The sequence below is a fragment of the Cannabis sativa genome, chromosome 3 (assembly GCF_029168945.1).
Source record: "Cannabis sativa cultivar Pink pepper isolate KNU-18-1 chromosome 3, ASM2916894v1, whole genome shotgun sequence".
Classification (NCBI taxonomy): domain Eukaryota; kingdom Viridiplantae; phylum Streptophyta; class Magnoliopsida; order Rosales; family Cannabaceae; genus Cannabis; species Cannabis sativa.
Window position 1 is genome coordinate 17,683,174 of NC_083603.1, and position 23,311 is coordinate 17,706,484.

A 23,311-nucleotide genomic window follows, 5' to 3' on the forward strand; every position below is an offset into this window, starting at 1 on the left:
CATAATGAGGCCCATTATCCAAGCCCATGGTCGGCCACACTTTATGGGTTTTATCATTTATTTTTTCATTATTTTAATGCCAAATAATTCTAACCTAAACCTAGGTGGTTACCTATAAATAGATAGTGATGGCTCTCATTCATACTTAACTTCTATCAGATGAAAACTGAGCCTCTATCTTTTCTCTATAGGCCGAACCTCTTCCCTTCTCTTTTCTTCTCTAAATTTACGAAATCCTTGAGTGAATGAGTGAGTGCCCACATACATCAAGTGGTATCTCAATCATAGTGTGTAAGACTGTGGAAAACCATCCAACAAGAAGGAGAATCAGCATCAAAGGAAGGAGAGAAAGAGATCCAGGTTCAGATATTGATAATGCTCTGCTACAGAAAGGAATCAAGGGCTAGATATCTGAACGGAAGGAGTCATTATATTCTGCTGCACCCAATGTAAGGTTTGCTAAACTTTATATATGTTTATTTATCGTTTTAGAAAGTTCATATTTAGGGTGTTAAACAACATACTTGTGAGTAGATATAAGATCCTTGTAAAATAAATTCCAACAAGAGATTCAAGGACTTACTGAGAAAATACCCTAATCATGGGATTGAGAAGTGGCTGCAAGTGCACAACTTTTACAATGGATTGATGAATGAAACACGAAGACTCATAGATGTCGCTGCTGGTGGAGCTTTCATGAGGAAAAGTGCTAATGAGGCCTTTGAATTACTTGAAGAGATGGCCATGACTAACCAACAATGGTCAACAGAAAGAGGTCCATCTAAAAAAGTTGCAGGTATGTATGAAGTGGATGCTATTACCAAGTTGACAGCTCAGGTAGAGGCCCTAACAAAATTGATGTCTATTCAAGTAAAACAAGCTCAAGTGGTCTGTGAGCTATGTGGAGGTCCTCATCCCTACTCAGAATGTCAAGAAGATGTGAATGATTTGCCAATGGATGAAGCAAAAGCCATTGGAAATTACTCTCACAACAACAACCACTATGGGTTTAATCGAGGTAATCGAAGAAATAGTGGGTTCTATCAACAGAGAAATCAGAACCAGTCACAGAACCAACAACAGACTCAACAACAAAGCTCTAGTGGAAATTCTGGTCTTCAGACAGATTTTTTATTGCAATTCATGACAGAGACGAGATCTTCCATTAAAGACTTGGAAACTCAGATGGGGCAACTAGCAACTCAGATAGCAACTCATCCTCAGGGAAACTTGCCTAGTACAACCGAAGTGAATCCTAAAGAAAACTGCAAGGCAATCACCTTGCGAAGTGGAAAGAAATATGAGGTGCCTGATATGGTACAACCAGTGGATGAAGAAATTAAAGATGAACCGGTAACAACCCCAACAACAACAAAGAAGAAGACTACTGACGGTCTTCAACAAAAAGAAACTCCAACTCCCATCAGCATTGACCATCACATCAAAATTCCTTATCCTCAAAGACTTCAGAAGAATAAGATAGATAAGCAGTTTTCAAAATTCCTTGAAATATTCAAGAAACTGCATATCAACATCCCATTCTTAGAGGCTTTGGAACAGATGCCAACTTATTTGAAGTTCATGAAAGATATCCTATCTAAGAAAAGAAAGTTGGAAGAATTTGAGATGGTGGCACTTACTGAAGAGTGCAGTGCGGTCCTGCAAAAGAAACTACCACCCAAGCTAAAAGATTCGAGTATTTTCAACATCCCATGCTCAATAGGGGGTTCGATACAAACAAAAGTTTTATGTGATCTGGGAGCCAGTATCAACTTAATGCCCCTATCTATGTTCAAAAGATTGAAATTAGGAGAATCCAAGCCCACAACAGTGACTTTACAAATAGCAGATCGTTCTTTGACTCATCCTTGGGGTATAATTGAAGATGTCTTGGTAAAGGTTGGTAAGTTCATCTTGTTGGGTTTTGTGCCCTAAATAAAACCCATTACAATCTGATTAGTTATCAATCTAAGAAGTTTGAAGTGATTTATGTTTGCATGAATTTTTCATGCTTATGGTTTAATATATATATATTTAATATATGCACAAAATCAGTTAAGTCCAGAACATATATTTATTCACAATTAGAGTATTGTCAACAAAGTGGAATGTGATTGTGATTATATGATTCAAAAGACTAAGTCCCTATTTCATCAGTGTTTTGGATTTACACTGATGTGATAATCAGCGATGATGTATACTTACACTTGGAGTAAGTGTTATGTTCTTTCGAGGACATTGGTAAAGTATACTAGTTTCGAATGTATGGAGTATACATTGGACTGGACCGATATTGAACTTAGTAAAGATATTATAAACTTACCGTTGTATCTGTCGAAGTCAATATCACTAGTTGATCTTAGATTAAAAGAATCTAAATCCTGATATGCTTAGGCTCAATCTCAGGAGTGCTATTCATGTTCTTTGATTTATTAGTTAAGCCTACTTTTGGGTCAGGGTGATACGTATATTTTGGGAACATGATAGTATGATTGACTGGGAGCGCTGAACATAAATATGGAATCTATAGCTTCTACTGGTGTATAGAAGTCAAGTGATAATTCCCTTCGAGCTTATCTAAATAGAAGTAAATGGATGAGCTCTTGTTTCATTGACTATTTCTTTGATCACTAAAACATCATTTACAGGTAGCTAAGTGTTTTAAGGGGCCAAATACATTGAGGGGTGAAAACGGTAAATTTATCCCATCTCGATGTAAATCATCTATATAGAGGATCTTTGATCACATTAAGATTATAACGATGGTTAAATGAGATAGCATATCTATATCGTGGAACATATAGAATGCTCTATATAAGTCTGAGAGTGCAATTCCAAGTTCTAAGAGTGGGTTCAACAAGGAATTAATAAGTTAGGGAATTTACTTAGTAAATTCAGTTTGGCTTATTGGAAGCTCAGCAATATAGATCCATGGTCCCCATTCTAGTTGAGACCATACTGCTTGTAAGACTCAATAATTGATTTATGATTAATCAATTATAATTCTAAAGATTAGACTATGTCTAATTTGTGAATTTTCACTAAGCAGGGGTGAGATTGTAAAGAAAAAAGATTCTAGGGTTATTTATTAATTAAGAGACTCTATATGTCTAATTAATAATTATATTAAATGACAATATTATTTAATAATCTATTTTAATTATTAAATAATTAGTTTTGGCAGTTAAATGGTTAGAATTGGAAAATTAGCGTTTTTGAGAAAATAGAAATAAAAATTGTGACAACTGCAAAATCCAAGTGAGGCCCACTAACTCCTATGGCCGGCCACATGATTGGATTTTTCCAATTTATATTTTCATTATTTTAATGCCAAATAATTACTAACCTAAACCTAGTAGTTGCCTATAAATAGAAAGTGATGGCTCAGTCTAAAATTAGAGTTTTTAAGAGTGTTTCAGTAATTTAAGAGATTGCCTTTTTAGAAAAACTGAGCCTTCCACTTTCTCTCTATAGCCGACCCTCTCTCTCTCTCTCTCTCTCTCTCTCTCTCTCTCTCTCTCTCTCTCTCTCTCTCTCTCTTTTCTTCTTCATTATTTTGAAACCTCCTAGTGATAGAGTAGTGCCTACAGACAGCAAGTATTACCTCAATCATAGATTGGAAGATCGTGAAGGATCAAAATCAAAGAGAAGGACATTCGGGCTCAGATCTTGATAATACTTTGCGACAGAAAAGATACAAGGGTTAGAGATCTGAGTGGAAGGAGACATATTATTCCGCTGCAACCAATGTAAGATTTCCTTAACTTTATATGTGTTTATTATCGTTTTAGAAAGTTCATATTTAGGATGTTAAACAACATACTTATGAGTAGATCTATGATCCAGGTAAAATAAATTCCAACAACTGGCCTCAGAGCCATGGTAATTGATTTTCTTGCAAGAAATTTGGACTTAAAACGATTTGTATGTGATTTGGATGGTTTCATGTTGATCTATGTGTTACATGATGATTGATTGATGTTTATGAATTTTCGTGAAAATAATTGAAAATCTGTTTCTGGAATTATTTTTATTGGATAGTGTGGAAAAATTAAGCAATTTACTTTTTTCTAGAACTCAATTTCGATTTTATTTGAATTAGTTATGAATTTTTGAAAATCGAAAAAATATCAGGATGGTGTCACCCTCCCTACGCTCGCGGATGAGGGTGCAACCCTCGGATGCACGCGCTCAGACAAGTGTTCGACCGAGCTTTCTCGGTCAGGACAAGTCTTTGTCTGAAATTATCCCATGCGCGTGCGGAGAGGCTGCATGCAGCCTCCTGCGTCGAGGGACCTCGGTCAAGCCTCCTTGCTCGTGCGTGTGGACAGTATGCAATGCATATTGTCCGTACCACTTGCAAATTTTTTCGTTTTCTTCAATTTTTCATGCTATTTCATGGAATTAACTTCCGATTTTTTTATGTAGTTTTGTATTTTAATTTTTACTTTTCATATTTCAAATCTAATTATCAGAAATAAGTTAATTTGAAATTTTTAAAATTAATTTTAGATATTAGTGTAATTTGAATTTGAAAATAGGTAAAAATCTATCTTTTTGCTTAATTTTTTTTTTATCTTATTTTTAAATTTGATTATTTTATCTTATTTTTTAAATTTAAGGTTAGATATTAAATTTTTTAAATTAATTTTTTTTTTTTGAATAATTTGACCTTATTTAAATTTAAAATAAGATTACTATAATCATGATATTTTGAATAGAAATAAGATATTTTGCTAACTTTTAAATTTTGTTATTTTTTTTATTAAATTATAAAGTCAGAAAAGGATATTTATTTATCATTTTTTTTATTGAATATTTAATTTATAAAATAACATGAAATTTTTAAAAGTGGTTAGCAAATTTTTTTGAAAAGATATTTAGGTTAGTTGAAACCTAATTTTTCAAAATTGTAGGTTTAATTTTAAATATTATTTTATTTTAATTAAAAATCCGAAAATATTTTTTATTTTTATTTATTATTTTCGAAATTTAGTTATTTAAAATAAATAAATCCTACATCCAACTATCCAGTTCAACTTGTTGCAGGAGTATGTGTTTTAGCTTATGTGTAAGTTTTATAAAACCTAGTATTGCTTGATCTAAATTACCATGGTTAACTTGTTGACAGATCCAATGATATGATTTTAACCCGTGGTTCAATTGTCAATAGGTCAAGTAAATAATTTGTAACAGGTAAATTTTACATTCTTCTTTCATTTGTGTATGACCTAGAAACATATGATAGGGTCCATCCAAATCTGTGTGCCTGTGTGAGCCTATATGTTTATTTTAGGGTAAATACCATTTTGGACCCTGTGTTTTGCAAAAGTTACAGATTAGACCCTGTGTTTTGTTAAATGACAAAATAGACCCTATATTTTCTGAAATAGTAAAAATAGGACCCTGAGCTTAATTTTTGATAACTTTTTTTTTTTAATACAACCAACTTGAAGATAATGCTTAATCCGAACAGATACAAAAAATGTAAACAGTTTTGTCATAGCACTTTTAGATCGGATTATAATTAAATTTTATTTTGACAAAAAATCAATTCAGGGTCCTATTTGTACTATTTTAGAAAATACAGGGTCCATTTTGTCATTTTACAAAACACAGGGTCCAATTGGTTACTTTTGGAAAACAGAGGGTCCAAAATGGTATTTACCCGTTTATTTTATGATAGATGCATATAGGTTGTTGCTAAATAAAATGTCACACCCTGATAGATTTTATTTATGTCCATTTAGTTTTTGGACCTATTCAATTAATAACAGTTATTTATTTTAAGGTTAAATTCCTCTCTTTTGGGACTTGTGTGAGAGTTGGGGGCCAATAGAAGTGGGTATGACATACTAAATTCAGCTCCCCCTCACATGAACTACCCCAATTGTGAATGCCCATTTGCCTGATTTGGATAACTGTGCTAGGTTAATTAAAGTAGTTTAATCTAATAAAATTGATTAGCAACATAATTAACTTTTAAAATATATGAAATTTATTTTTATTTTAATATTTTAAAGTTAATTTTAAGAAAAACACTTTTAGTTTTAAGATATTATTTCTAGATAAACTACTTGTATTTTTCTTGTATTTAATTAAATAAAGAATTTTAACTAACTAGATTCTTTCTGAAGCTTATTTATTAAATATTCTTATTTAAGTTATAAATTAGTTATTTTTAACTGATTTTTCTTATCAAACTTAAATTTGAATATTTTTTGAATTTAAAAGTAAGTTGAGGAATTCTAGGAATTGGTTATTGAAGATTCTTGAGATATTTTTTAAGTTAGTTTTAAACTTAAAATGGAATATTTTCAAAATTAGGTGGTTACAACTTAATTTTGATATTTAATTGAATTTAAATTTGAAAATATTTAAGTTTTTTATTAGATTCTTTCTATAACAACTTAAATTAGATATTTTTCAATTTTTTTTTTTGAAAAAATACTTAGTTAAATTGAGATATTTTCTAGATATTATTTCTAGACTAGTTATTATTTCTAATATTAAATAGGAAAATATTATACATTGTGAAATTAATTGTTTTATAATTAATTTTGGTACAATTCAAGTTAAGAATATTTTTCCTAGTATTAAACTAGAGATTAATAATTAAGCATTCTCTATACTTAATTATTTATTTCTTGAATTTAATACACTTAATTAAATTGAAAAATTAAATATCTAAGTTGATTTTCATCATGATACTTAAATATTTTTTTTATGACATTTAATTAAATAGAGAATTATTTTAAGTTGAAATTTTTCTTTACAACTTAAATTTGAATAATTTTCAAAATATATTTTATTTGTTTTATTAATCAATTTCGAAATTGCATTTAATTATGCAAGATAATTTTGAATTTATCTTGAAAAATAGATTAAAGTTGTAAATTAATTATTTATTTTAATTAATTTTTGAACCAACTTAAATCAATGATTTTTTTTTCATTTAATAATTAATTTAAAATAAATAAACTAAAATATATTATTATTAGAAATTGAATTAATTAGTCAAAAGAAAATCTAGATAGATAATATTTTTGCTTGAAGTATTTTTCTAGTAATTATTTTTTAAGTATTTCAAAAATAGTATAGTTTTATACTTTATTTTTTTTTTTCGAAATACAATAAATATATTCTTATAAAAATTTAAATTTGAGTTGCAAATTAATTTAAATTAATACAACTTAAATTAAATAATTTTCTTAGTATTTATTGGAAAGTTAATACTAAGATGGAAATAATTCAATTTATTTTCATAATCATCTAAGTATAATTTTATAAATATTAAATTAAATTCTATTTAGAGTTTTATTCTAAATTTGATATTTAATGAATATATGTATATAAATAATAGAAGAAAATACATTTTAAATAATGAGCTTTATTATTATTACGATATTCGATCTCCATTGTTGGTTTTACATAGCTTTTGTTTTAGTGAGTAATCCTCCCTAATGGAGAAACGTTCATTAGAAAGTTAGCACCGTTTAATCTCGAAAGATAAGTGTATTTGTAAGTGTTTTATATTAGTATTGATCACCCTAATGGTGACGACTGTACTTGAGTTACAAAATATGAAACAATGGTGGGAGCTCATGAAATAGGAATGACCTTGACTCTTGCCTAAACGGGACAACGTCAGATTCTCTTTTCGATCGAATAAAAGGTTGCTAGAATATTTATTATTTTAGATGAGCTGACAACTCTATTCAATGGATGGTAGCTTTGACTCTCGCCTAAACGGGACACTGATATCTGTTGAAAACCTTAAAAATTATTTAGGATTGTATATTTTTAGTATTTTCTCTTGCCATTCCTACTTGCTATGTGCTAATAATTTCCGAATTAGATTTTGTGTTAAACCATAATTGATTTCTATTTATTATTTTGTAGTATCCTGTATAGCCATGTCAAATCCCATGTTATCACTCTTGACTGAAAATAAGCTGAATGGATCTAACTTCCCAAAATGGAATGAGAACATTAATATTGCTCTCATAGGTAAAAGTGCCCTGTTTGTGTTAACTGAGCCGTCTCCTGAACAGCCGGGTGACAATGCAACTAAAGCTGTGAAAGAGAAGTTCGAGCGTTGGCAGAATGCTAACAATAAAGCTCAATAATTCATGCTTTCCAGCATGGTTGATACCTTAAAAACAAGGTTTTTAAAAACCGACATGGCTGCAGAACTAATGACTAAGTTAACTGAGCTATTCAGAATGGCATCTATCCAGTCTCGCTTTGACGCGAATAAGAAATTCATCAATGCACGGATGGAACCCTATCAGAATGTGCGTGATCACCTTTTCCAAATGGCAAGTTATTTCCAGGAAGCCCAAAATCATGGTGCTGAAATGGATTAGACAACTAAAGTAAGTCTTATCTTGAATAGTCTGACTCCAGCTTTTCTGCCCTATACATCAAATTAATGCATGAATAAAAAGGAGCAAGACTTTCACACGTTAGTCAATGACCTTCAGACATATGAAAATTTGATTGGAGGACCTAAGAAGAAAGGGAGTAAACCTCAGAATTCTAGAAATGGTAATGGGACGATTAAACCTGACGCACATGTAGCCTCTACTTCCAGACCCAAGACAAAGAAGAAGTGGAAAAATACCAAGAAGCGAGCTCAAGCTGTGAAAACAGTTAAGAACAAAAAGGTTGCTGCTCCTGGTGATACACTAAGAGGAAAGTCTTTCTACTGCAATGAGAAAGGCCATTGGAAACCCCAATGTCCTAAACTTCTTGCAAAGAAACAAGGTATTTCTTTGTATAAACTGATGAGTTTTAGTAAATTATTATCCAATTGGATTATGAATTCTGGACTACTAACCTTGTTTATTTGTTTTTCTTCTTATTATAGCCCAAGCTGCTTGAACTCAAATGCTATCTTAGTGAGTTGAATCGAAAGCTGGACAAAGGGGTGGAGTTCGTCCAAGATTAAGATGAAGCTCGTTTATTTATTTATTTTTGAATTAATTGTTTCAGTTTAAAAACAATTTGGATTTCAATTATTAGTTTGTAATTTTTTATTCCCTGTTCTTTTCTCATAATGTTGCAAACAATTTTCTTTCAAATTTTATAATATTTTTTTTTATTTTTTACAAATAAATTGCAATTTATGAGTTGAGCTTCATCTACTTTATCTTAAACAACAATTACCTATTATATTTATATGTTTGTATGTGTAAGTGTTTTTATTATTGGTACAAATTCTATAATATTTTAAACTCTTCATAGAGTTATTACTACATAAACACTAGAAATTATATCTATGTTTATGAATAATTATTAATTCTAAAATAATTATTAAGAATTTGTTTAATAAAAAGATCTTTTGATCTGATAGGGGTGGAAAAAAATTAAGAATAATATGCAGTTCAACGATCTTTTATATCTAATGAACTCTGGATTATATTCAACTCCACATAATCTCTATAACACTTAGAGAATCATGATTTTTATAACCTTTAGGGGTGGATCATAATCTCTATATACTTAGGGGTGGACTTTATTCCACAGTACTCTCTGTAACACACATTTTCTTTAAACATGGAAGTAATATAATAAATTAGCTATTATCAGAATAAATCATTGATCTTGATTATATGTTCCAGTTTAGTTTTAGTGTCGTAATAAATAATGATACCAATAAAGTTCTTTGATAATGTATCACACTACCTTAATTGAGTGGGAGAATTTTAAAATTCTTTACCCATCTTCATTTGGTTGACACTTGTGATAGGAACTTAAGAACACTACTGAGAAAGCAAATCTAACCATTCATGTGGATAAAAATAACTTATCAGAATTATGAGAATAAGATAGAAGATTTCTTGCATAGTCTATACGAATGACTTGAGCCAAGATTTCTAATCCTCATAACATTTTATGGTATCTTAATTTGATTTCTTAATCTCTAGCAAGCATTTTACACTTCAAATACTAGACTGCTATGTTGATGATTTAGTCTTAAAAGAAACTTACAGTTTCAGACTAATACAATAAGTCACAACTAGATATCCCTCCAAACAATAAGAGGTTAAAAGTATTATTTAACCAAACATCTATTATTGAGTGGGAGCCATGTGAGATGTAGTCAAATAAGGAACCTTAGGAGATACTCAAGAAAGATTTATGAAAGTGATCTATATGTTAGATATTAAGGAACTGTATATTAGTTATCCTTATATCTACCCCAACTCATTCAAGAATTTGAGATGGTGGTTACTCTGGGGGTGGAGGAGTTATTCTACAAGAGTGTAAAAACCCTTTATAATAATTCAAGCTCTACCAGAGAAGATTTATAACTTTGTAAATTCAAAATTACCAGAAAGTTATTTTACTGAAGAAAATTCTACACTGTATTATCTCAGTTCCAAATTTTAAAATATGAGAGATATGTCTTCTGTTTATTCAGATGTACTTAATAAGCAGTAAGGATTTCAGTATCCCTTGATGAGTAAAGCATATAGTAAAGGATGTTTCATAATGTTTTTATGAACCTGGTTCCAGAAGATTGGGTGGATTCAAATATACTACACTTGATCTGAAGATCAAGACAACAGATTGATTGGAATGCACAATTTGTTTTATGTTAGTGAAAGTGGGAGTTTGTCGGGTTTTGTGCCCTAAATAAAACCCATTACAATCTGATTAGTTATCAATCTAAGAAGTTTGAAGTGATTAATGTTTGCATGAATTTTTCATGCTTATGGTTTAATATATATATATATTTAATATATGCACAAAATCAGTTAAGTCCAGAACATATATTTATTCACAATTACAGTATTGTCAACACAGTGGAATGTGATTGTGATTATATGATTCAAAAGACTGAGTCCCTGTTTCATCAGTGTTTTGGATTTACACTGATGTGATAATCAGCGATGATGTATACTTACACTTGGAGTAAGTGTTATGTTATTTCCAGGACATTGGTAAAGTATACTAGTTTCAAATGTATGGAGTATACATTGGACTGGACCGATATTGAACTTAGTCAAGATATTATAAACTTACCGTTGTATCTGTCGAAGTCAATATCACTAGTTGATCTTAGATTAAAAGAATCTAAATCCTGATATGCTTAGGCTCAATCTCAGGAGTGCTATTCATGTTCTTTGATTTATTAGTTAAGCCTACTTTTGGGTCAAGGTGATATGTATATTTTGGGAACATGATAGTATGATTGAGTGGGAGCGCTGAACATAAATATGGAATCTATAGCTTCTACTGGTGTATAGAAGTCAAGTGATGACTCCCTTCGAGCTTAGCTAAATAGAAGTAAATGGATGAGCTCTTGTTTCAGTGACTATTTCTTAGATCACTAAAACATCATTTACAGGTAGCTAAGTGTTTTAAGTGGCCAAATACATTGAGGGGGTGAAAACGGTAAATTTATCCCATCTCGATGTAAATCATCTATATAGAGGATCTTTGATCACATTAAGATTATACCGATGGTTAAATGAGATAGCATATCTATATCGTGGAACATATAGAATGCTCTATATAAGTCTGAGAGTGCAATTCCAAGTTCTAAGAGTGGATTCAACAAGGAATTAATAAGTTAGGGAATTTACTTAGTAAATTCAGTTCGGCTTATTGGAAGCTCAGAAATATAGATCCATGGTACCCATTCTAGTTGAGACCATACTGCTTGTAAGACTCAATAATTGATTTATGATTAATCAATTATAATTCTAAAGATTAGACTATGTCTAATTTGTGAATTTTCACTAAGCAGGGTTGAAATTGTAAAGAAAAGAGATTCTAGGGTTATTTATTAATTAAGACACTCTATATGTCTAATTAATAATTATATTAAATGACAATATTATTTAATAATCTATTTTAGTTATTAAATAATTAGTTTTGGCATTTAAATGGTTCGAATTGGAAAATTGGCGTTTTTGAGAAAATAGAAATAAAAATTGTGAAAACTGCAAAATCTAAGTGAGGCCCACTAACACCTATGGTTGGCCACTTGATTGGTTTTTTTTCAATTAATATTTTCATTATTTTAGTGCTAAATAATTACTAACCTAAACCTAGTAGTTGCCTATAAATAGAAAGTGATGACTCAGTCTAAAATAAGAGTTTTTAAGAGTGTTTCAGTAATTCAAGAGATTGCCTTTTCAGAAAAACTGGGCCTTCCACTTTCTCTCTATAGCTGACCCTCTCTCTCTCTCTCTCTCTCTCTCTCTCTCTCTCTCTCTCTCTCTCTCTCTCTCTTTTCTCTTCATTATTTCGAAACCTACTAGTGATAGAGTAGTGCCCACACACAACTAGTGGTACCTCAATCATAGATTGGAAGATCGTGAAGGATCAAAATCAAAGAGAAGGACATTCGGGCTCAGATCTTGATAATACTCTGCGACAGAAAGGATACAAGGGTTAGAGATCTGAGTGGAAGGAGACATATTATTCCGCTGCAACCAATGTAAGGTTTCCTTAACTTTATATTTGTTTATTATCGTTTTAGATAGTTCATATTTAGGATGTTAAACAACATACTTGTGAGTAGATCTAAGATCCAGGTAAAATAAATTCCAACACATCTTCCCTGCTGATTTCTTAATACTTGACATGGAGGAAGATGAGAATATGCCAATCATCTTGGGAAGACCATTCCTAGAAACGGGAAGAGCATTAATTGATGTACACAAGGGGGAGTTAAAGTTGCGTGTTCAAAAAGAAGAAGAGACTTTCAAGGTATTTGCCGCAACTGAAATTCCCACTTGTTGTCGACTGGAAGTTGTAAAGGATGGTCGAGAAGTAATTACCAACAAGAAGAAAGGGAAGTCTAAAGAACGATTTCGAACGTTTCGACGCCGTATGAAAAGACTGTTGTGTGGCAATTATGATGGTGACTCTCAATCTAAGGAAAGCTTTTAAAAATTGCAACATTGGAGGTCATTTTTCTTCGTTTGCCACAAAGGCCCTCATGGATGCGAGAGGTGGATTCTACCCGCCACCACCTCCACCGCCATGCTGACATGGCGCTCAGGTAAGTTCCCTTCCCTTTAGTTTTAAATGTCACATTGAGGACAATGTGTCACTTTAGTTTGGGTGGGTGACTTAAATTTTTATTTTTAGTTTTTTTTTGTTTTAAAGTTTTATGTTTTTTAATTTTTAATTTTTATTTTTTATTGTTGTGAGTCAATTTGCTTAATGTGAGTCAATTTGAAAGTAGGTAGGCAGCATGATTTGAAAAGTTTATTTATTTTTTTTTTGAAAAATCCGTGTGCTTGGAGATATTACATTCTTGACTAATTTTAATTTTGTGCTTTAAAAGAGCATGGAATCATATTAGGTAATTTTCTAGTAATTGAATTGTTTTATGCATGCTGATTGTGGAATGTGGAAAGTTGTTTGGAAAAGTCTAGAACTTGCTTGCTTGCTATTTGAGGCGAAATAATAAATTATGCATGACTAGGAAAGTGATTTAGGCAATTTTTGGATCGATTGTGCCTTTCAAACCATCCATATAATTTTATCCTAGTGACCCTTTTTGAGCCTTAACCTATGTTTTTTTTTTTTTTTTTTTTTTTTTTTCGTTTCTACACATATTGAGCCTAAAAAGATAAACCCATAAATATCCAGAATTTAACCCTAACCATACCATAAGTAGATCTTTAGTTTGGGGGAATTTGGATGGAAAATTTGTTGTATGTGTGTGAAAAAAAAAGAAGTGTAAAAATTGGGAGAATGTGAAAAATTTTTGATTGGCAACAACTTGAAAAAGAAAAAAAAAAGAAAGAAAATCTGATAACCAGTGTCAAATCTAGAAAGAAAAAGATAAATATAAAGTTGTTGCAATCTTGTTGGAAGAAAAAAATAATATCTCTCATGTAATTAGATAAAGGGGTATTGAGATTGGGTGAAAGATATTTTGGGTGGCATGATTGGAGAAGCTTATGGTATAGGAAAGCCTAAATGACCATTTCAACTACCTTTACCCTAAGCCTAACATTGCAAGCCTAGAAAGACCTTCTGATTCTTAGTTGTGCATTAATTTATATTAGTGGAGAATAATAAGTATTGTCTGGCCACCAATTAACTGTCTATGATTTTGATGCGAGATCTGAGAAGTGAATGTCAAATATGCTATAGTAGAATAGAACTGAATTTCGATATAGGACGAGAGTACCTATATGGTTTAGATAGCTTATAGGGTTTTTATGCTTAATGCCTGTTGCATGTTAAATTTATCACAAGAATAGAAAGTTTGCATGTAATTGAGATTTATATATCTGAGAAGACTATAAATTACCTTAGTAAACCTGCTATTGCATAGAAATTAACATTAGGAAAATAATCTTATTAGGCCATATTCAATAGAAACAATTGAAATCGAAACCCTAGTTTTTATTAACTTTCAATTTTCTTGAATAATTGTTTCTTACTAGTTTCTTATTCTTAATTCTTTCTTTATTTTTATTTGACCAAATAAAAGTAAAAGTTTAATTTTAACGTACTTAACTACACTCCCTGTGGGATCGACCTCACTCCTGGTGAGTCTACTACTTGAAACGGTACGTACACTTGTGTGTGCAAATTATCGCAACACCAGGACATTGGAAAAGTTAACCAGTATCAGATGTATGGAGTATACATCGGAAGGGACCGATATTGAACTTTGATTAGATATGTTAAAATTTAAAAGTAATATCTATTCAATTCAATATCACCTAGTTGATCCTAGGTCAAATGATCTTAATCTTGATATGATTAGGTTCGATCTCAAGAGTATTATACATGTTCTTTGATTTGTTAGTTAAGCCTACTTTTCGGTCAGGGTGATACGTACATTTTGGGAACATGATAGTATAATTGAGTGGGAGCGCTAACAAAGATATGGAATCTATAACTTCTATAGGTATTTAGAAGTGAAACGATGATTTCCTTCGAGCTTGGCTAAACAGAGATAAATGGTTGAGTACTCATTTCACTTTGTTGAAATATCATTTATACGGAGCAAGTGTTTTAAGGATAAAATACATTGAAGGGTGTAATGGTAATTTTAGTCCCTATTCAGTGTAGATTATCTATTAGAGGATCATTGATCAAATTAGGATTATAACAATGGATAATTAATAGCGTATCTATATCGTGGAACATATAGAGCGTTCTATATGACTGAGAGTTCAATTCTAAGTTTTATGCGTGGATTCAACAAGGAATTAATAAGTTAGTGGATTTACTTGGTAAATTCTTGATCTGCTTATTGGAAGCTCGGTTATATAGGCCCATGGTCCCCATACTAGTTGAGACCATACTGCTTGTAAGACTCAGTTAATTGATTTCAATTAATCAATTATAATTCTAAAGTTAGACTATGTCTAGTTTATGAATTTTCACTAAGCAAGGGCAAAATTGTAAGAAAAGAGATTCTAGGTTTTATTTGTTAATTAAGAGACTTTATATGTCTAATTAATAAATATATTAAATGACAATATTATTTAATAATTAAATTTTAGTTATTAAATAATTAGAGTTGGCATTTAAGTGGTTAAATTGGAAAATTGGCGTTTTTGAGAAAATGGGATGAAAAAATGACAAAATGGCAAAATTGCAAAGTGGGCCCAATCCACTATCCTATGGTCGGCTACACTTGTAGAATTTTACTATTTATTTTTCTATTATTTTAATGCCAAATAATTCTAACCTAAACCTAGGTGGTTACCTATAAATAGATAGTGATGGCTCACATTCTAACTTAACTCTGTCAGATGAAAAGTGAGCCTCTTTCTATTTACCCTAGCCGCCACTTCTTCTTCTCTTCTTCTTAAATTTTATTCAGCCTTGAGTGAATGAGTGAGTGCCCACACACATTAATCATAGTGTGGAAGATTGTGAAGAATCCAATCATCAAGAAGGAGAATCAGCATCAAGGAAGGAGAGAAAGAGATCCAGGTTCAGATCTTGGTGATGCTCTGCTACAGAAAGGAATCAAGGGCTAGAGATCTGAACGGAAGGAGTCATTATATTCCGCTGCACCCAATGTAAGGTTTCCTAAACTTTATATGTGTTTATTTCATTATTTTAGAATTCATATTAGGATGTTAATGAAACATACATGGTAGTAAATCTAGATCCTCGTAAAATATTTCCAACAGGAAGTAGCCCAGATTGATATATTATCAACATGGGTGCTGTGGTGCCTAGGCACTGGGTGTCCAGGTGCTAAAAAATAAAAGTTCTTTGAATTTAATTCTAATATGTCAAATATGTTCCTGGTATGTCTAGTTCATGTCCCAATATAAATTTTAAATGATTTTCACTAAGATGGTCCCAAAAACTAAAACCCTAGTTGAGGTTGTCAACTTGGGCGCTAGGTGAAACCCTAGGTGCCCAGGTTGACTTTTGAAGTGTTGGTTCGTGTGTTTTCAGCTCTCAGGGCTTGGACTTGGTTGTCTCATGTCTTTATGGTACAAAATATATTGAAAGATACCGAGTTAGAAACAACTTATTGGAATCCGAACTTCCATTTTGTAGTTCTCAGAGGCAACGTGGGTGCAGGGCTAGGGACCCCTCCCAGGTCGACTACTATGACTCGGGACTACACAACTCCGTGATATCATTTTTTTTGCCATATGTCAAATATTGATGTCCATGTCACCAAAAAATATTTTTAGAATAACATAATATGTAGCAATTTCTAATATTATTTAGATAAATTAAACATCATCAATTGCTGTAATAAACTTGCATGCACCCATGGTTTCTTCTAATTAAATACATTATGTCGAAATTGACAATACTACATATATTTATAATAATTCATCTTGTATAATAACTCATGTGGTTTTATTGTTGGAAAGGAAGAGAAGATATTCTTAAATGATGTAGACCACACACATTTATTAATATACATAAATAGATATACTTTATATATACATATGTTTTATATAAATGGATTAGTGTTTTAGGTCTTCGGGTTGAAACATGGGGCCACATAGGTGGATATCTCTTTCATTTAGAGGCTGTAATGGTCTTGCATTCCTCTCCGCAAACTGTAAAATTTACAAATAAACAAAAATTGTAGCTTATTACTTAGTATTTTCAATTAACCAAAGTTTTATTTGCTGTATAAGTATTATATATGTCTTACATCATGAACAGCTACTCTAAGTAGTCTCACTTGTACTCTGGAAACTGTGCTTATCTGAGAACACATTCGAAAGATTTTAAAGGAATTTATAGGTGGAAACTAATAATAATAATATTATTAAGTATAGCAATAATTATATATATATATGTACCCTTTTGTTTATGGCCCAAAGAACTCCTTGAGTGCAAGGAGGGACTGTGAGTGACCCAATGTATCGATAGTACTTGAATCCACCAAGTCTTAACTCTCTAGGGTCAACCACTCCTTGGTGTACCTCTTCTTTGGTATCAGCTATGGATGTCACGTGTTTGGTCAACTGTTAATTAATTAATGTATTATTGTTTCAGCTAATATATTTATATTTATATATGAATTTAGAAGCTTATTATATGAATGTATTAATAAACCTTGGTGAGAAATCTATCAGGCTTGCCAATTTTGTAGAAGAGAGCAGTTACAGCAATTTTACTTTCTCCATTGACCTCATGGCTTTCGTGAACCATGTGTAGCTCCAAGTCAAACCTTTTATATATATTTATATGCAAACTTATTAGTATAAATAAGATAAAGTTACTTTAAAAAAGAACAAAATAAGATAAGGTTGTATTGAGTATTGTAAAACCACATTAAATCTCATAAGTAAAGGAAAAAGAAATTAATGACATCTAAGTAATATTGGGGAGTAGAATAGGATTGGATTGGTTAAATTCATTATGTTATTATATATTAAAGCGATATTGGAAAACGCAAATAAGCCTCCTTGCTAGTATGGGATAAATTAATCGTATATAATAGTAGACAATTACCTCATTTCAATGGTGTAAGAAGAAAAAAAATTAATTACCACAGCATTGCATTTAACTAGTATTTCTTTTAATTTGTTGTTGGTAGTAGATAATCAAGGCACTGATTGATGAGAATTAGTACGATAGGTCAAAGAATCCAGAAGAATTAGAAACAAAGATCACCTTCTGCCATTGAAAGAGTGCTCAGAGGGTGAGTGCCAGTGGCATTGTTTAAGCAAGTAATTTATGCCGTTTATCTTAGCCGATCCAGCATCACCAGCCCATACAACCTTGCATAAGTAACATACATTATACATATTATGTTTATGATGAGAATATATATATATATATATACTAGGTGAATGTACGTGCCGAGCCACGTATTGCTAGTTTTATTTAAGATTTTGGTCTTTTTAAGATTTTGAATGTATTTTATTTTAAAGATTACAAATTTTTTGTTTGAAAAAATTAAATATTTATATTTGAAATATTATTTAATAATGTATTAAAAATAATATTAGTGTAATTATAAAATTGTAAATAAATTTATTATTGGAGTAGTACATTATTCTATTTAGTTCTTTTTTTAACATAGCATTGTAATGTAAGTTTATATCTATAAATATTCTGTAAAGTGTTAATATTATATGAACATCTCCATTTATAAAGCTAAAAAGTGGGTCAATGACAGGAGTGGTATATCTGCAATCACACAAAGATAGAAGTGGTATTTCTGCTTCCTATGCTTATCCAGAGAAAACATTAGATAACGTGAGGTTAATTTTAACATATAAAGATTTTTCTTTTTTAAAAAATAAATAAAAAAAAATATTAATATTCTCCCAAGATAGGTTTGTTAGAGAGATATGTGGCTAAGATGATTTTTTTTAATTTAAAAAGAGATTGTGAATATTTAAAAGATTGTTTAATTTTTTGGGTTTATTTGTTAACGGAAGATTTTTCTTTTTTAAAAAATAAATAAAAAAAAATATTAATATTCTCCCAAGATAGGTTTGTTAGAGAGATATGTGGCTAGATGATTTTTTTAATTTAAAAAGAGATTATTAATATTTAAAAGATTGTTTAATTTTTTGGGTTTAATTATTGGGTTTATTTGTTAACGGGAGATCAACCTAATCGTTAAATTTAACAGAATATTCTTTTATTTTTAAGTATATTCTGTCAAACCAAGAATTGCCGTTAGATAGGCACTTTTAATATATAAAGATATATATATATATATATATACTAGCAAAAACTACGTGCGAGACACGTATATTAAATTTTATGCTAGTTTTTTTCTATGTCATTTGAAAGTGATACAATAAAAAATTAAAGAAAAAATATTATTAGTTATTAGGTGAGATTATTTGAATAAAAAACAATAAATAATCACGTAAAAATCAAAAATAATTATTTGAATAAAGAATTCAATATACACATTTATATATATGAATCTCATTAATCAAAAAGAATTATTAAATATATGAACAATAATTTGTCACACTATATGTTTCCCAATAAAGAAATCCACCTCCTCATAGTCAAAAATAAACAATACATGTAATACAGATCTTTGTAATGAAGTACCTAAAAGAAACAAAACTTCAGTTAGCATAATCGGAAAAGGTTTAAGTGAACTAAATAATGACTAAGAAGATCTAAATTACAAAATAAAAATAACATGTCTATATGAGTATGATTCTATTGCTATATGAGCATAAGAGAAAATAGATAAACTTATAAACATATAAATATACTTATTATTAATTTTGACAAAAAAACAATTCAATTATAAACAATTCTAAATATCAGCTTGACAATTTCAACACACTAATTACTCATTAAATAACCATAATGTATACATCATGATAATTTTATTTTATTTGATATCAAATGATAGAGATTATTGAGGTTTTCAGTCATGGAAAACACACTATGATCAAAAAGTAATGCTCATTAATTGTATATTTCAAAGAAATCCTAATTTCCATGAATGTCCCTAATAATATATAAGCAATAAAATTGTAAATTAAAAAAAAAAAGTAGCAAAATTTCATTTAATATAAGAAATAGAACAAATTGAAGATTTATACAATACTGGAATTTGAACTCTTAGAAACCATTAGCGAAGGGGCGAAACTCGTTAGATCTCCTAGTTGAACACTACCTTAAAAAAATTAAATGATGTGGAGGTTTTTTTTATGTGATACTGTTTCGATATGTTCTTTTAAAACACCATAAATTGTAAAACAAGCCTAACAGTTGCTTAATGTTTCCTTAGCTTTAACGTGGCACCCACTTCTTAGATTGGCTTTTTTATCTTGTATATTTATGTATCTTTGAGATTTAACGGAAAAGGCTCTATTGCCTTGAGATTTAAACCACGTTTGATTTTCTTATTATTTACAGGGCCGACATGCTTTGGTCTATGATATAAATACAACAAATGAGACTTGGGAGTGGGTTGACCTTAAGGAGGTAACAATTGTGTTTTAAAATCTTGGTTCCTGAAGAATGTTTCAAGATACAAGTATGATGGGTTTTTTATATTATAGACGATTTGTTCCAAAACATAATAGAACTAACCAATTTAGGTTAATGATCTGGCTTCTGATACGTCCATATTAAAGATGATTATGGGTGTGCGGTTCTGTAAATGCTATGAAATAATTTTGTAGTTAGTCTGTGAATATTGCAATGAAAGTGTTGGTTTGACCTAGCAATTTTGTGGTTACAACTTACAAGAATTCTTGACAAAGTTGTTGAATAGTAAACCAATATAAAACTTGTTTTACTCTGTTGAATAATATGAAAGATAATTCATTTTTTCACCATGTTTAAAAATAAATACAAATTTGATGAGCATATTACTTTTTTTTTTTAATTGAGAGTCTCAGAGTATCAAATCCCGGGTTGTTTTTTTTTTTTAAATGTGTTGTGATTCTCGAATATTTAGCATCAAATATCAGTTCAAATATTAATGGAATTTGTTTTATTATTATTTTATTATATATAAATAATATTTTATTATTTTATTAAATAAAAATTAAAAGTCACCCAAATATCAGTTCAAATATTAATGAGATTTGTTTTATTATTATTTTATTATATATAAATAATATTTAATTATTTTATTAAATAAAAATTAAAACTCACCCATAAATTTCTCAAAAACCAAGAATTTTAGTTATATAGGCACACTTTATATAGAATAGATATATACATAGAATCAGGGGCGGAGCCAGAACTAAAGTGTTGGGGGGGCCAATATCAGACAGTGCAATATACAATAAATTTACTTTTCGGTGACTTTAATACTTTTTAAGGATATGTGTGTCAATTATAAAAAATACTACATTTTTAAATTTTATACAATAATTTTTTTTAAAAATGAATCAAATCATTAAATTAAAAATAAAATACGAGTGTTACGCTAAAATTTGACGTAGTTTAATTTAATATTACCAAAATTAATAATGATATGTAATTTCTTAAGAAAAAAATACTCATATTGATTTTAAAAATAATATAATTAGTTAATTTTACTCTTATTTATTAACTAACTTACTAAATATATTTTTAAATTAAAACAAATTAATTAAATTTAATAAAATAGTAATATAATAATTTACTACATTAATATATAAAATAAAATTGTATATATTTTCTTAATAATAAAATTATATTTAAATAAGTAAATACTAATTTTTTTAGTTCTTTTATACATGACAAATTATATATAATTATATATATACTAGGTGATTGTTACGTGCCAAGCCACGTAGTGTTAGTTTTATTTAATATTTTAGTTTTTTATTTTAATTAATAATTAAAATAGTATAATTATTTGAACAATTTGTTTTATAAAAATAAAATATGTGTTAGTATATTTAGTAAGTAAAACATAGTTGTGTTATAATAATGTATGTTATTAATAGTAAAATGTACATTAATCTTCTAATTGAAAAAAGTTATATTATCTCATTTCATATCTAATAATAGCTACACAACTATATATTTATAGACTTTCACATTCTTTGTAAATTACTAATAAGCACCAATAATATTTTCATATTCTAATATTTTTCAACCTTCTCCTCTTGGTAGTAAAATTAAAAATAAAACTAAAAATAAGCACAAACATATAAGGTAAATACTAATTACAGCCCATTTCATCTTTTTTTTTTTTTAATTATTTTTTTAAGCCCAAGCCCAAAAATCTCTAAGGCAACACAATCAATCTTCTTTTATATTATCTTTTTTAGATATTTTATCTATATTTTTCTTTTTTAAAAAATAAATAAAAAAATTATTAATATTCTCTCAAGATAGGTTTGTTAGAGAGATATGTGGCTAAGATGATTTTTTTAATTTAAAAAGAGATTATTAATATTTAAAAGATTGTTTATTTAAAAGATTGTTTAATTTTTTGAGTTTAATTATTGGGTTTATTTTTTAACGGGAGATCAAACCTAATCGTTAAATTTAACAGAATATTCTTTTATTTTTAAGTATATTCTGTTAAACCAAGAATGTTAAACCAAGAAATGCCGTTAGATAGACACTTTTAATATATAAAGATATGTTTAATAGTGTAAAGTTTTAAAAAATTGAGGGGGGGGCTAAATATAAAAGAAAATGAGGAATTAATTTAAATTTAATTTCTCACGGCAATATCGTGGCCTCTGTTCCTAATAGTGGCATTAGCAGGTTTGTAGTTCATCTGTAGTTTTCCAAATTTGGGAAGGACTTTAACTCTAAGATTCAATAGATCAATAGGAGATTGCAACTTCCCATGCTTACATGCCCTCCATTCTTCCTTTAAATCTCCCCAATGTTGTGGCCCTTTCTCACTCCCATCCACATAATCAAACTCACTCTCATCCTCTGCATTTATATGTCAATATATATATGTATATATATAAAAACCATATCAATAGTCAGTACATACTACTATCTATGAAATCAAATATTGTTGAGATTAAGATTATATATAATTACCAACTTCTTGAGCTGAGACTTGTTTTTGGTGCAAGTAGAAGGAAATTAATATTAAGAGAACCCAAGAAACGAAGATGGGTTTGCTTATTATTTGATTATTTAACATGATTATAAGAAACACACACCATAAGCTAACTATATATAAAAGGTTTACTGCCATTGTTTGTTTTGTGTTGCACCAAAGCTCATGACCATCTAGCCTTTTATATAAATAATTCGTTTCCGTTTCTTTAGGTCAATGCTATAATTAATTTTTTAGTGGAGGATAATTGATTGATCAATATTATTATATGTTTAAGATTACTACGTGTTATATATATATATATATATTAATGAATGTTTCTTGCATGTAAGTAATCAATTTACTATAAACATATGTACACACAAATAA

The 23,311-nt window shown here is 29.6% G+C and overlaps 2 protein-coding genes across 2 annotated transcripts; one reads left to right on the top strand and one right to left on the bottom strand.

Annotated features, from left to right (window-relative positions):
- Positions 1–648: 648 nt before the first annotated feature.
- On the top strand, positions 649–12,912 carry LOC115710663 (uncharacterized). Its single transcript, XM_061112403.1, has 2 exons — positions 649–1,656; positions 12,610–12,912. The coding sequence occupies exons 1-2, from the start codon at positions 649–651 to the stop codon at positions 12,910–12,912; spliced, it is 1,311 nt and encodes a 436-aa protein (XP_060968386.1).
- A 3,787-nt stretch (positions 12,913–16,699) lies between these two features.
- LOC133035653 (alpha carbonic anhydrase 7-like) lies at positions 16,700–23,098 on the bottom strand. The gene is made up of 7 exons (XM_061111721.1): positions 22,921–23,098; positions 22,589–22,806; positions 18,100–18,206; positions 17,539–17,653; positions 17,283–17,447; positions 17,132–17,185; positions 16,700–17,033 (listed from the first exon to the last, which is right to left on the bottom strand). The coding sequence occupies exons 1-7, from the start codon at positions 23,078–23,080 to the stop codon at positions 16,938–16,940; spliced, it is 915 nt and encodes a 304-aa protein (XP_060967704.1). The 5' UTR covers positions 23,081–23,098; the 3' UTR covers positions 16,700–16,937.
- Between the last annotated feature and the right edge of the window lie 213 nt (positions 23,099–23,311).